At 40.1% G+C, this 15,741-nt stretch overlaps 1 protein-coding gene and 1 long non-coding RNA gene across 23 annotated transcripts in view; one reads left to right on the top strand and one right to left on the bottom strand.

The window, feature by feature from the left end:
• Positions 1-11,508, bottom strand: part of LOC120531007 — a 61,922-nt gene extending 50,414 nt beyond the window's left edge. Inside the window, exon 1 of the long non-coding RNA XR_005634053.1 lies at positions 11,312-11,508. This is a non-coding gene — a long non-coding RNA (uncharacterized LOC120531007). The remainder of the gene's footprint in view (positions 1-11,311) is intronic.
• A 295-nt stretch (positions 11,509-11,803) lies between these two features.
• The window catches only part of LOC120531004 (leucine-rich repeat flightless-interacting protein 2-like), a 273,630-nt gene continuing 269,692 nt past the window's right edge, over positions 11,804-15,741 (top strand). For 21 of the 22 annotated variants that reach the window (XM_039755924.1, XM_039755923.1, XM_039755922.1 and 18 more), the window contains exon 1: positions 11,897-12,092. In XM_039755924.1, the coding sequence (XP_039611858.1) occupies positions 12,003-12,092 (90 nt within the window). In that variant the 5' untranslated portion in view covers positions 11,897-12,002. Of the gene's footprint in view, positions 12,093-15,741 lie in introns of all 22 variants that reach the window. The other variant, XM_039755918.1, reaches the window with a different exon arrangement.

The following is a 15,741-nucleotide window of genomic DNA, read 5'->3' as shown; positions in this document are numbered from 1 at the left end:
CAAAAACTGCAGTCATCACAAATGAAAGAGTAGATGCAGAAAATATCCAAAGAGTTACAAAAATGAAACACAGCTATAGTATAATGCTGGCAAATGGTTACATTACAGCATTCATAAAGAAATAATATCAAACACAAGAAAATACAGTAGTAATGAGAAATGTCTGTTCAGGTCATTCAAACTGACTTTGCTATATATATTATATATATATATATATATATATATATATATATATATATATATATATATATATATATATATATATTGTGGTCTTTGGCCGCAGGCCGCGAGATGGAGCTCTCCTTGCAGCATGGAGGTGCCCCGGATACCAGCAAGGAATCATGGACTATGGAGTTTTTCCCTACAGCCCTGCTGGATAACCCAGGGGCCAACAGAGGACGCTGCAGGGAGGCCCAAAGAGTCACATGTGCCCTATAACCCGGAAGTGCGTCATAGGCAAAGCGACAACAAAAGTGGTGTACTTCCGGGGTGAAGAAAAAGAATTCCTAGTCATGTGGACAGAGAGGGTGAAACACTTGCAGGTCGAGGACTATAAAGGATTGTGGGAAATCCCCAGATGTTGAGCTGTGCTGGGTGGATGGGTAGCAACGCGTCTGGGAGTGTGGAGGAATTGATTATTGATTTATTATTGTTATTGAATGAGTATTGTGGAGAGGAAGGTGCTTTGTGCACTATATAGTCCGAATAAAATTAATTATTAGACTTTTACCTGGTGTCTAGAGTCAAGGCTGAGGGTTCAAGGGAGTGATAGCACCCCTATCTGTCACAGTGGCGTAGCCGACAGAATTCTCTGGCCGTCGTTTTGGCAGAGGACCTGTTTATAAATTTTCTGTGGGCAGAGAACCCCAAGAGTACAACGTCAGGACACGCAGCACAATCGCCAGAACCCACGAGCTTCCAATCCGTCATCGGAAAGAAGAAGCTGAAGCCAAGCAGCAGCACCAGCGGAGGAGATCCACTCACCATGGCTTACTCCCGGGAGGGATTACAGAGCGGCTGTGCAGCGCGGGATAAGCCTCCGGAGGAAGATAATAACACCGAAGTATGTGCCGGCGTGTTTAACGAACATATTTTTACAACATCTCATTTAGTACCGTGCACATACCTCGGAGAATGTCATCCGGAGGCTCTGCGGGAGGCAGACAAATCTTCCGAAGATGGTGGTGCGCTCACAGTCAAGCTGGTGCCCCGGCTGGCGGGGGCGAGAGAGGCACAGAACGGAGGGGCACGTTGGCGTCGGAAGGGGTGCCGAAAAAGGGTGTCCCAGGGGGCCGTGTTGGACCCTGGGAACGTAGTAGGACCCTCTCTGGGGACGTGCTGCCCTTTCGGGGAGTGTCGCTCGGACCCACGTGTCGCTAGCGGTGGGGCACTGTGGTCCCCAACCGGGCTCCCAGGCGGACCGGAGGAGGGCTTTTGCCTCCTCCAGACCATGAGGGGTCGTCTGTCCTGGTTATGTAGGGGGCCTCGGGTAAAGGGCTTGGAAGCCCAGCCCTGTAGCGCAGCCGGCACTTCCGCCACACTGGGGTGTGGCTATGACTGATTGCCGGGAAGCAGCTGGAGCCCATCCGGGTTCCCATATAAGGGGCCGTCTCCCTCCAGTCAGCAGTGGATGTCGGGTGGAAGAGGACAGAACTGGAGAGAGGACGGGAGGCGGCCAGGAGAGAGGCATTAGACTTGTGTGGCCTGGACATTTGGGGGAATGGTGCTGGAGGCACTGGGGGTGCACGTGAGCACAAATTTGTAAATATTATTGTATAATAAACGGTGTGTGGTGGAACTATGTTGTCCGTCTGCCTGTGTCCGGGTCCCAGTTCACAATATATACATAAATACTAATATACACACACGCACATATACATATATTTATATACATACACACACAATATACAGTATACAGTATACTGTAGATACACATATACTGTTTAAACAGTATATACTGTGAAGAGAGACAGCAGATTTAGATTGATGGGCATCCCAGCAACCAGGATAGTTGGATCCCAACCAGGAAAGGAACCACCAATATAGTGGAGGGAAAGTGAGAGACTGTCTACTGGGGTGATATGTTTCTCAAGCTTTTTGGGTGGCAGCATTTCTGTAGTGGAGTTCCATGGAAGCAGCCCTGTTGGAGTCCTTAAGATCTGCTGCGAATAGCTAGTGGAAAGAGATTTTCCTATTCTGTTATGGTTCCACCAGACCTAGGAATGATTCCAGAAGACAATACTTTTGTACTGTAAGTAATCCCAGTTTGGTTTAAAAAGCCTTCTCTTTTATCATCACAGATCAGTTTAAATATCTAAAGGTAAACATCACAAGTAGACATAATGCTCTCTATCAAAAATATATCTGTTTGTTTGGAAAAAAAATAAGCAAGACTTGCATAGATGGTCAACCCTTCATTTCACTTTAGCTGGAAGAATTAACATTGTTAAGATAAATATCCTTCGTAAGCTTTTCTTTTAATTTAAAAAATTTCCAATATACATCAATAAATCATTTTTTAAGAAATTAGATTCAACCATAACCTCATTTATTTGTAATTCAAAACATTCACGTATCGAAAGAGCGACCATACAAAGACCTAAAGCTGAAGGCGGCATTGCTTTACCTAACTTTCAATTTTATTACTGGGCAGCAAATATACAAGCTACAAAAACCTGGACATTGACAGAAATAGTTGAACAGACACAGGCTTGGTTCGCAATAGAAATAAAATCCTGCAGTACTTCTTTATATTCTTTGCTTTGTGCCTCAATAAATGCAAGTTATCACCATTATACTAACAACCCACTTGTGCTACACTCACTCAGAATATGGAACCAATGTAGGAAGCATTTTAAGATAAAGAAGCTTTTATCTGTGGCACCTCTGCACGAGGACCACCTTTTTCCACCCTCTCAAACATATGCAGTTTTTAATGTTTGGAAAACATTTGGGATTAAATCACTTAGAGATCTGTACATAGATAACGTCTTTTCATCCTATGAACAATTACATTCCAAATTTAACTTTCCAGCAACACATTTCTTTCACTACCTTTAAATCAGAAAGTTTGTTAAATAGAACCTGCCCAATTTTCCTCACCTTCCACCTACTTCGATACTGGATAAAATATTGATCAGTCTTGAGGACTCAGACAGCATTTCTGCAATATATAAAACCATTTTACAGTCCCTCCCTTTCAGAGATTCAAGAGGACAGTGGGAAAGGATCTCTTACTCAATATCTCAGTAAAGGAGTGGAAGGTAGCAAAGCGAGGAATTCACTCGAGCTCCATATGTGCAAAGCATACAATTATTCAACTCAAAATTACATATCGAGCACATCTGTCTCGCTTAAAATTGTCCAAAATGTTACCAGGGCAAGATCCAACCTGCGAACGTTGCAATCAAGTTCCAGCCTCACTAGGCCACATGTTCTGGACCTGCTCCAAATGAACATCATTCTGGACCAAAATCTTTAAATGCCTATCAGACAGCCTTGGTGTCACAATCCCATTAACAGCTGGTTTTGGTGTACTCCCAGATGCGGCTTAGAATGGAGGACAAACAAACTGTGATTGCCTTTACTACACTATTGGCACGTAGACTTATCTTGCTCAACTGGAAGAATCCTAACCCTCCTATTCTAAGTCAGTGGGTAACTTATGTTATATCCTTCTACATAAAAGCGGTTGGGATTGTCCTTCCGTCCTGTGAGTGCTACGCAGGCGTGGAGTTTCACACACGCCCTGTCCATTTTGCAATGCACGATGGGATTTGTAGTTTCATTTTTCCAGGTAAAAGATGATTTTGTACTCCAGACTGTGCGATATCTTCTTCTTCTTTCTTACTATATAAAAGCGGTCGGGATTTTCCTTCCGTCCCATGAGTGGAAAGCGTAGCGGTATTCCGTTTATCACAGACTTACTACTTGCAGCTTGCGTTACGAAGCGACATGATGTGATCAGAGTTCTGGTGCTCCTATTGTTCCCTTGCTTTTGTGCGCGATGCACTGGAAAAATAGACAAAATTATGTCTCTAGAAATAATTAATGTTGATGGAGTACAAATGCCTCACCGCGTAGTAAATATCAAGGTGGGTTCAAAAGGGCAACCTCAATATAGAAAAAAAGTTTAACTTTCATCACAAAAATAACAGAAACTATGAGTATTAAAGTAATACCACTCAAATGCAATATAGCCAAAAGAATGAGTTTGTATAAAATATCAAATTGATCTACATATTGAATTGCCTTAAGAAGTGGTCAACTTAAAAGTCGGTCGCCTTAAAAGGCGGGTCAGCCAAGTACTATTTGAAACTGGAAAAAATCTAATTCTCAGTTAGAGAATCAGTGCAGAACTTTTTCAAAACCTGGCAGGATCTAATCAATAACATTTTAGAACTAGTAAAATACCCGCACTTCGCAGCGGAGAAGTGGGTGTTAAAGAAGTTATGAAAAAGAAAAGGGAACATTTTAAAAATAACGTAACATGATTGTCAATATACAGTAATTGTTTTGTGTTATGAGTGTTGCTGTCATCAAGGATTTGATTATCATTATTTCTTTGATTCAGGTTCGTATTTGTAGGATGTGTTGTGTTCAAGTTACATTCCGTGTTTGTCAATCGTTGTAAAGATAACAGGTTTCATTCATTGATTCATTTCTTACTGCATCAATAAACGGGTCGTCTTCCTCTTTATCTGAGACGTGACACACTGCATGCACGGGTTTTTTTTTACACTGTCTTCCTTTAGCGGGACATTGACTTTTTCCACCGTGTGCTTTGCTTCCGCAGTAGCTGCACTTATGAATATGCTTGTATGTATCACACACTTCATATTTTTTTGCTGCCTTCTCAATTGTGTAATTCGGTTTTTGTTCAGCACTCTTTGGAACTGTTGCTTTTTGTCTGTGCACTGCGTCATTTCACGTGAGCCGCTCGGTGTACATGCATCGATGGTGCCATCTCGTGCGATGTCCACGGCTGTATTTAATGTTAGCTAAGACCTGGCACTTAAAAGTTTCTCTTGCAGTTTTGCAGAGTTTGTGCCAAACACCACCCTGACCATCTCATCTTCCTCTGCATAAGCACAGTCCTTCACCCGTGAATATTTAGCGGCAGTGTTTCTATTGGATTGCCACTGACGGACGGCCTTATATGGGCAATCACTAAATTACGTCCTTATATGGGCAGGCACTAAATTACGTGGGAGGCGTAACTCCGCCTCCCACGGGCATCAAGCAGAAGTCTATTATAGTATATGGACAAAAAAATAGGTTCCAGTTATGACCATTACGCGTAGAATTTCGAAATTAAACCTGCCCAACTTTTGTAAGTAAGCTGTAAGGAATGAGCCTGCCAAATGTCAGCCTTCAACCTACACGGGAAGTTGGAGAATTAGTGAGTAAGTGAGGGAGTGAGGGCTTTGCCTTTTATTAGTATAGATAAAGCACTAGGAAGCAGATTCTCTCCCCTTTTTCATTCTTCATTTATCTTTATTCACTTATTAATTCATCTATTTACTTATTTTTACTAGCTTTAAGTTTTACCCTGCTGGCTTAGCTCTCTTTCTAAGGGGTGGGGGCTGATTTGTTTTCAATCTTATTTTTGTAAAAATTGATTTATTTTTATGGAATGTTGTGTGATTTCAATAAAATCAATAAATCAAACAAATAAATAAAAAATAAAAAGAAGCCTTTTGCATCAGCCAAGGAGAGAACTGGGAGTTGAGGCAGACAAGGAGAAAAAGAAGGAAAAATCAAATGAGAGCATTGTGCTTACGTATGTGGGTATTACGTGGAACCCATTTTGGCCTGTTTAAGAAGTATTTCGCCCTAATAAAAAAAAGCATTTTTGAACCGTAAATTGTGTCCTCAGGAGTTGTGGCTTGGGTTTGGGTTGCGTGACAATTCCTCGTGGCCATAATGCAAACATACATACATCATACATTATACACAATATAAAGATAAAATTGAATATGTCATGGTATTAGGTAACAAACAATAAGAAACTATTTTTGCTCATACTAGATTATATGTGGTCCTATTATACTACAAAAGGTTTCAAGAGTAATTTTCACCAACATTAACTGATTCATTAAAAGGTGACTCCAAATAGTCAATTACAACTCCACATAACTAACTAACAGAAATCTGAGCTTAGTGGGGTAGGGCCACCATTAAAAGTATATAACTCATTTCTTCATTACTGTAATAGTGTACATAACAAAACAGCTGTGGTCATTAGTTGACACATGAGAATTCTGACAAATTACTTATTATTAATGAAGTCTGTAAAAAAATAGTTAATTTTAGTATTGGGTTTTGGTCAGGCCAGTCCATCATTGGCGTAAATGGCTTTCACATTAATACTCACTCATTTCTGGCCAATTCACAGTCCTCTGTGAACCAGTCCTGCATGTTTCTGAGATGTTGATTGAACAAATTAAACACCTGAGGAAATCCATACAAACTGAGAATATGCAAGTGTAATACAGACAGTGACCAAGACAGGATTCAAACACTGTCTACTGTGCTGTAAGGCAGCAATCATAATTAACTATAGTACTACAATTAAACACTGAAGTAAATAAAGAAATCTGTAATAAAATAAGAACTAATTTGGCAAAGAACACTGCTATGAACCATATCTCCATCCACGATAGATAGATAGATAGATAGATAGATAGATAGATAGATAGATAGATAGATAGATAGATAGATACTTTATTAATCCCAAGGGGAAATTCACATAATCCAGCAGCAGTATACTGATACAAAAAAAATATTAAAGAGTAATAAAAATGCATGTAAAAACAGACAATAATAAGAGTTGCATAGTGTGGGGAAGGAACGATCCCCTCAGTCTGTCAGTGGAGCAGGACAGTGACAGCAGTCTGTCGCTGAAGCTGCTCCTCTTTCTGGAGATGACACTGTTCAGTGGATTCTCCATGATTGACAGGAGCTTGCTTAGCGCCCGTCGCTCTGCCACAGATGTTAAACTGTCCAGCTTCATTCCTACAATAGAGCCTAACAAGTTTGTCCAGGTGTAAGGTGTCCTTCATCTTTATGCTGCCTCCCCAACACACCACCGTGTAGAAGAGGACACTCACAACAACCATCTGGTAGAACATCTGCAGCATCTTTTTGCAAATGTTGAAGGACGCCAACCTTCTGAGGAAGTATAGTCGGCTCTGACCTTTCTTATACAGTGAATCAGTATCAGCAGTCCAGTCCAATTTATCATCCAGCTGCACTCCCAAGTATTTATAGGTTTGCACCCTCTGCAGACAGTCTCCTCTGATGATCACGGGGTCCATGAGGGGCCTGGGCCTCCTAAAATCCACCACCAGTTCCTTGGTCTTGCTGGTGTTCAGGTGTAAGTGGTTTGAGTCACACCATTTAACAAAGTCTTTGATTAGCTTCCTATACTCCTCCTCCTGCCCACTCCTATGCAGCCCACAATAGCAGTGTCATCAGTGAACTTTTTCACGTGGCAGGACTCCGAGTCGTATTGGAAGTCTGATGTATATAGGCTGAACAGGACTGGAGAAAGTACAGTCCCCTGCGTTCCCTGTGTTGCTGACCACAATGTCAGACCTGCAGTTCCCAAGACGCACATACTGAGGTCTGTCTGTAAGATAGTCCACAATCCATGCCACCAGGTGTGAATCTACTCCCATCTCTGTCAGCTTGTCCCTAAGGAGCAGAGGTTGGATGGTGTTGAAGGCGCTAGAGAAGTCCAAAACATAATTCTTACAGCACCACTGCCTCTGTCCAAGTGGGAGAGGGATCGTGTAGCATATAGATGATGGCATCCTCCCTCCCACCTTCTCCTGGTATGCGAACTGCAGAGGGTCGAGGGCGGGCGGACCTGTGGCCTCAGGTGGTGAAGCAGCAGCCGCTCCATGGTCTTCATCACATGTGATGTCAGAGCAACAGGCCAGAAGTCATTCAGCTCACTAGGACGTGATACCTTTGGGACTGGGGTGATACAAGATGTTTTCCAAAGCCTCGGGACTCTCCCTGTTCCAGGCTCAGGTTGAAGATGCGCTGTAGAGGACTCCCCAGTTCCAGTGCACAGGCCTTCAGCAGTCATGGCGGTACTCCATCTGGACCCGCTGCTTTGCTGGCACTAAGTCTCCTCAGCTCTCTGCTCACCTGCGCTGCTGTAATTGTGGATGGGGATGTCTCTACTATGCTGGTATCAGCAGAAGGATGGTTGGAGGATGCAGTACTCCGAGGTGAGAGTGGGTTAGGGTGGTCAAACCTGTTAAAGAAGTTGTTCATTTGGTTTGCTCTCCACGTCCCTCTCGATGGTGGCACCTTGCTTCGAGCTGCAGCCAGTGATGATCTTCATTACATCCCACACTTCCTTCATGCTGTTATTCTGCAACTTCTGCTCCAGCTTTCTCCTGTACTTCTCCTTCGCCATCCTGAGCTGGACTTGGAGTTCCTTCTGCACACACTTGAGCTCATGCTGATCACCGCCTTTAAAAGCTCTTTTCTTCTGGTTCAAAAGGCCCTTGATGTCACTTGTAATCCATGGCTTGTTGTTAGCATAGCAGCGTACTGTTCTTAATGGAACTTTATGGTGTAATCAGTTGTGCAGTCAACAGCCTCTTCAATATTTTCACTATATGACCCCTGCAGGATAGCCCAGTCAGTGGTTCCAAAGCAGACTCTCAGAGCCAGCTCTGCCTCAGGGGACCACTTCTTGAATGAGCATGTGGTTGTAGGTAGCGCCTTCGCTCTTGGTTTCTAGTGAGGCTAAAACAGAACCAGGTTATGATCTGCTTTCCCAAGCGCAGGCAGCGGGGTGGGCTGTATGCGTCTTTAACGTTTGCATACAGTAAGTCGATAGTCCTATCACAGCACAGCACACAGTAAGCTGCATTCTCTGTTGGTTCCGACATTTTTCACCAGCGCGGCTAGTTTGTTGATCTTATTTGGTAGCGAGTTCACATTTCCCAGGATCACAGAAGGGACCAAAGGTTTATATTGCCACTTTCTTGCAAGCCGCTTGGTTTTTATCTTAGCGCAGGCTTGGCTGCCCCGATACCCTCGTCTTACCTTGTCAGGTAAATAGGGAACCACAGCGGCATGGGCATTTCTTCTCAGCGCTTGAAGTTGACAACTTGAGTATGCGAGTCTCGGCGTGTAAAAATCCATGTCAAGTAGTAAAAGTAGTAAAAAGTGTCCAAGGAGCGATTCCACATAAAAGAACGTGGTAAAAGTGATCAGTGAAATAGAGAATAATAGAGAAAAAAGGTAAAAAGATACAGTCATACACGGAGCTGCTGGAATGGCTGCCACTCTTGGCGGCGTCGGATATATATGTTTATGTTTAGTGTCACAAATGTTCCTAACCCATACTGCCCTGGAATGTGGGAGGAAAACTGAACATATGGATGGCAAAAGTGAGCAATGTGTGATAAGGGGTCTCCACTGATTTACTAAGTCTATACAGGGCTCTCCTACAGTACATCTAGAAGATGTGTGGTATACCACCAGTGGGGCCCATTCTCACTAAATACCCAAACCACCACAGCTTTGGTCTGATTAAGGTCAGGTCAGGTTGGGGAGCATGCACTGGTACAGAGTGTTGCCGCACCCACCACATGACAAAACAGTTCGGGATTCTGGTTGGCAACACCCCAGGCAGACACACGGTTTAGTCCCACCCTCGGGAAATTACCATATACTCTATCTGCAACAGCCAGCTCTTACATGGGTTCTCTTGACCTGGTCCTCAGGGAGTTGCACCACATGGCCGCACATGGACATAAAGTCATACCAGAGGTACCCAAGGATTCTCAGAAGAGACAATACCAAAGGAGTCCAGTCTTCATCTCACTACTAGATTATTCTGCTCGAATCCAAGTATGTCCTTTCCAGCTCATTTAGTCCCTGTTTTTGCCTGATCTGAGCACTGATGGTTGGTATTTAATATATTTTAAATCAATGCTGCTAAAATCTCTTTTTATACTTAGAAAAAACTTCACAGTGTTTAAATTCAGAAGCCCAGCTGTAGGTACAGTAAAATACAATAACAAAAGTGGAGGAAAAAACCTGGTATATGTTTTCACTGGCCTAACAGTCTGGAGAAGCAGCAAGTCTAGTATAATGTCCTCTCAAATTGCTGAGCTAATCACCATGAATTACAGGTTAAACCTAACAACTTTTTAAAGAAACATAACTTATTCTGCTGGTAACCACAATCTTATAGTCACAGAGCACAGGAACATAGGTTGATCGGCAAACAAGCCTTTTTACCTGAACACTCAACTTCCTAAACTTGAGCACTGAATGAAGAACTACTGTATACAGATTTGCCCCTACTTTCACTGATGAACTAATATCCAAAGGGAAACATTATGGGTGACTAACAGCCTCTATCCTCACTTTCAGCCTGGAATAGGTCCCAGAATATTTAAATCCCACTGGGTAGCTACCAGTTCTGACATTTTAGCTCTCCTCACAGTTATATGGAAGCAAACCATGCACTCAGCTTTGAAGGTTATTCATATTATGTATCCACACTAGAGACTTGCATATACAGTATAATATATCCTGGATTTGAATCTTGCTCCCTTTCATCGTTTATGTTGAGTCTACATGTCCTCTTTGCTTCTGCATACAGATTTCTCTGCCTACTCTGGTTTTCTTCCAACATCCTCAGGTTAATTGGTGATTCTAAACTAGCCATGTGTGAATGTGAAAGTGAGTGGGCCCAGTAATGGGCCTGTTTTTAATGCTAATGAAACAGGCCCATTTTTCACTTATACAGTATATTGTCAGTTCAAGGTCTTGTCATGTTTACACCAGAAAACATGACATTTGCCTTCTCAGTTGGATCCATTAACAGGGAGAAGTAAAATATGTATTTTAAAAAACAAACAGAGATGAGACAGGTTAAAACTCTGGCAGAAATTCTAAAACATTGGCATCATTTGAAAACAAATTATTTGCATATTACTGTATTTATGGCAGTTTGATAGTTTTATGGTCATATGATATATATGAAAAACGATACAATCCCAGAATTATTTTCTTACAAATTTCATATTAAAAAGACGTACAAGATCATGTAAACTGTTGAATAAAAGTCTAATATGATGTATGTTGATTTTAAAATTTACATAAAACAAAAACCTAAATTCAAATAAGGATGTGTAAAACGTCTGGTATTTGGTCTGTGCTTTGCAGCTGCTACCTTCATTCATTTGGCAGCTGGATAGTTAATTCCCACATGAGACCATCGTGTGTATTTATATTAAAACTACAGGGAGAAAAAAAAGTTACGTCTAACCTTTACATCCTCCTTTTGCGCTGTCTGTATGACGTCTCCTTAACTGCGAGAGATTTCAGGCTCATACGATACGCTTCCGAGGTCGCGTGCATTAGCGGTGCCGCGCGTTAGACCACCACTGGCGTGTCCGCTATTGTGTGGACGTGCGTGCACGAGGACGCGCTCGGCTCAGGCCCGGAACGTGTTGTGCTTCGGTGAAGGCTTCATCCGGGACTGCCTTGCACTAACACTGCGGAGAAGTTTTCTTGTAGAGCCCGCGATTTATGTCATTTATTTTTACGAGGAGGATAAAATAACAAACGTCGACTTGAAGTGCTGCAGATAACGTCTGAAAATAATGGCGAATTGCTTCTTACAGAAGTGGCAAAAATTGTGAACTGGCCTGAGTCAAGTTTATTGGTTATGCGTGTTTCAGATGAATGTATTACTAAGCAAGAGTCAGGAGCGCGTTCGGGATATGATTCATTTATTGAGATAATAGTGCATTTGAATCAGAGGGACTGACCCACTGCATCCAAAACAGAAAAACTTAAGTTATTATTTTGTACAATTGATCAATACGGGTAGTTTCTACGGCATATCCAATTTCGAATTAAAGGAGGATCAAAGACGATTTTCGAAAAGCGTTTTTATATTGGAATTACAGGCATCTGGGGATAGAGACATCAGACAAAGCGAGAGTTCATTGGACATGGGAACCCAAGGCACAGGACGGAAAAGAATCCCCAACCGAGAGAGACTCAGCGGTGAAGACGATGCACTGAATCAGATCGCGAGAGAGGTAGGAAATGAAGAAAATGCAGCTGCTGTATATTACCGTTTCACTGTACATCAACACTATACTTGTTCGCAGTGAAACGGGGCTACATTAGCGCTTATGCATTCTAAACCTGCCGTACTGCGCAAAAAATGTGTCCTCAATTTGAAGTGACACGTCCCCTATCGTGTTCACTGTTATATGCAAGACAAATTAAATAATAAAAATATGTTTAGGTTAAGAAATACTCGACACTGCTGTTGAGATACATATTTCCTTAAACCTACGTCTGTTCGCTCATTCGCATGTAGCGGAACTTCAAAGCGTTTTTGCTCCGGGAATTTGTTCTTCTTAATACATATTTTTATTGAACAAGGCTGAATTTCTTTTACATGTTTCGTTGCGATTAACGTGTATCAATGTGACGTGTTCATCCTGTTTGGCCTGTTAGTTAATTAATCTCCGTTTACGTCGAGGTGCCATGAACTCAAGACAGCTGTCACTGCCTTGCTGTCACAATGGTTTAATCTCAGCAGGATTTAAGTTTGTAAACTTAACAAGGAGTACAGGCGGAGTATGTAGAATGTAGCCCTGTAACTGTGACGTATCATACAGATATTGCATGTCATTTCTGCCATAGCACAGAGCACGTTTCCTCTCAGACATACGGTGCCATGTGGGGGCCTAAATGGCTTTGCAGTTCGTTAATTTGTGCTGCTTGATAGCGCAGCAAGATTTATCCCTCACTCCTGGCAAACGCTTTTTAGGAATTCTCGGGAATAGTTGTGAAGTTGTTTTCAAGAAAATGGGAAGATAAAACCAGACACAATATGCACTTGTGAATATGATCAGGTGCAACATAATTATTATTTCATACAGTATAGCTTCTTTCAGAGTCGACACAGAGCTTCTTAGCTGTCTGTATGTGCATGAGTAAATTGAACAGCAATTTACCAAAACAATAATTGTTCTCTTGGAGCATTTGAAAATCGTTAGTAATGTGGGTAGACATCCAAAAACAGGTCAGTCTGCTTTATTTAGTGCCTATTTCTGTTTGGCACAAATAACTTTATAATGTTAGGTTTGAGTAAAGAATTGTTCACACAAGATAATACCTTGGGGCTTTTTTGACTAGTGTATAGCAAAATGACCGAGCTGTCATGATCTCCATTTGAACTAAATATTTCTTTAAGATTACTTAAATATTTTCTATGAGGAAGTGCTAAGTGGTAATGGTCTTGGAATACACTTAATTACTGCCTTGAGTAGATTGTTCAGTGTTATTGATTCCTTTGAGGATTTTGAAGACCTGGATTGGGCCCCTGTGTAGACTTGTTAGGCCGTTAAGGCTAACATGTTTTATTACCTCTGGCTGCTAAAAGTAGGACATGCCCTTTAGTTCAGAGAGACTTATCTCTGTAAGTCTTTTATTCCTTCTTTGTCCATTTCAACAGTGTGAGCAGAAGCAAAAGTACAGTAATACTTCACTTAAATGCACTCTATGAAGTTTAGGTACAATGAAACTAACTTTTGATTATTGGCGTTGTACAGATGATGCACAACGTCGCAATGCACTGTGTACATAACAAGTATTTAATATATATATAACACACTGTAAGTTGCATTATGACAGCTTGTTACATACGTTGACATATTTAATGTTTTTTTATATTTCACAAAGCATTGAAAACTTGATAAGGTTAGGTTCAATGTTTTTTTTTTTTAAGTAATTATTACTTTTGTATTTGTCTAGTAAATCAGAATCACAGGACTGAAAAATGAATTTTGCTCCAAAGATGATTATATTTATAGAGACTGGAGGAAAAAGTGCAATGTAGCAGAATCTTTGGGTTTGGCACAGTCTACTTTAAAAACTTTGAAAATGAATCGTAAATCAATCAGACAAAATTAAAAAAAATTTGGACAAATTTGCACTGATGACAAAACATTAAAATTAGCTCATACGCACAGTACTGTTATAAAAAAAATGGAAAAGATGCTAAATATCATCCTCTGTCTCGGGTGATAATTCAACAAAAAGCTTTAAGTTTGTTTAATCATTTGAAATTACAAGAAACTGAAAAAATTACAGAAGACCTTGTGACGTCTCCTGGTTTGTTTAAAAAAAAAAAAAAAGTTCTGCAATTCAAATTCCTGCAAAATTACTCAAAATTAATCCACATACACACTTAGTAAATGGAAAAAAAGCAAATATCCAAACCACACCAGCTAAATTTTTCAAAAGTGTACGTTGTTTGCTTTATTCAGATAAAACTTTAATTTTTGTTCAATGTATACATGTATTATTTTCATAGTGTAAGAACCTATCTCTCTTCTGTCCATTTTAATTTTACCTCTGAAAATGAAGTTTCTTGTAACAAAATAGTTTCTTGGAAAGCACTTTGTTAAGCAAGTTTGACCATAATATCCCAAATTGTATTTATTTTTTATTTATTATTTGTTTTATACAGGGGGAGCACCATAACTTATAGTTAAAGTTTCATGATATTAACCCATTATTTTTTTCTTACTTGGTTTTTTTTGTACATTTCCTTGAGGATGGAAATGTGTCAGATTAATTTGACAGTGTAGTATACTACATAACTGTAAAGTAAGATACACTTATTATTATTACACATACTCCATTAAGTCTAACAGCCCTCAGATGTATAGATATATTAGGAAATATGACATTTTTAAGTTTTCATAAAATAACAATTCATTAAGTCAAAAAATAGTGTCTAAGACGCACAGTAATACATTTAGTAAGTTTGTAGTTGTTTTAAATGAAAATAGCTAGGACTTATGTTCTATAGTTTCTTTACTCAGTGGTTTAAAATAGTAAGCACACTTTCAAAGCAAAAAGTTGATGGATCATTATTGATCATTTGATGCATAATGGGTTTGCAGTCATTCCTATAAATATGGAGTTCTACTTAAAGCAGATATTTACGTATAGTTGTGGAATTGGTTGGAATGGAAATTTTGCTTTAGAATGTTCAACTAACATTCCAAGCTGAAAGTCATCTTGTGTTTCTAATCACTACATAAACATTCAGTAGTTTATATGCATGAATTATTTTTTGTGTAATATAGCAGGCTCCTCAAATTTTCTGTTCCTTTGGGTAAATATTTGCATCATAATTGATTTATTAACTATAAATTATATATATATATATAATATATATATATATATATATATATATTATATATATAAAATATTATATATATTGGTATTTTTATATAATATATATTTGGTTATTATAATATATATATATTATATAGTTTTATATATATATATTATATATGCTTTATATGTTATTATATAGGTATATTATATATATAATTGGTATATTATATATTATACTAACTATATATAGCAACACATAGGCACACAATATAATATATAAGTGCACACACACACAAGCCACACACACAGGCACACACAGCTCACACACATACACAGGCACACACACAGGTGACCACACACAGCACACACACACTGTACAGCACACACACACACACAGCACACACACGACTCAACAGCAATGCACACATGAACAACACACAGCACACACACACACACATAAATATTAACAAAATAACATATAGTACACACACACACACACACAGGGCCCACACACACACACAGTGACACACACACCATGCGACA

Source organism: Polypterus senegalus, chromosome 6 (assembly GCF_016835505.1).
Source record: "Polypterus senegalus isolate Bchr_013 chromosome 6, ASM1683550v1, whole genome shotgun sequence".
Lineage (NCBI taxonomy): Eukaryota > Metazoa > Chordata > Cladistia > Polypteriformes > Polypteridae > Polypterus > Polypterus senegalus.
Note: the sequence above shows the minus strand (reverse complement) of the source record. Positions and strands in the feature narration are given on the sequence as shown.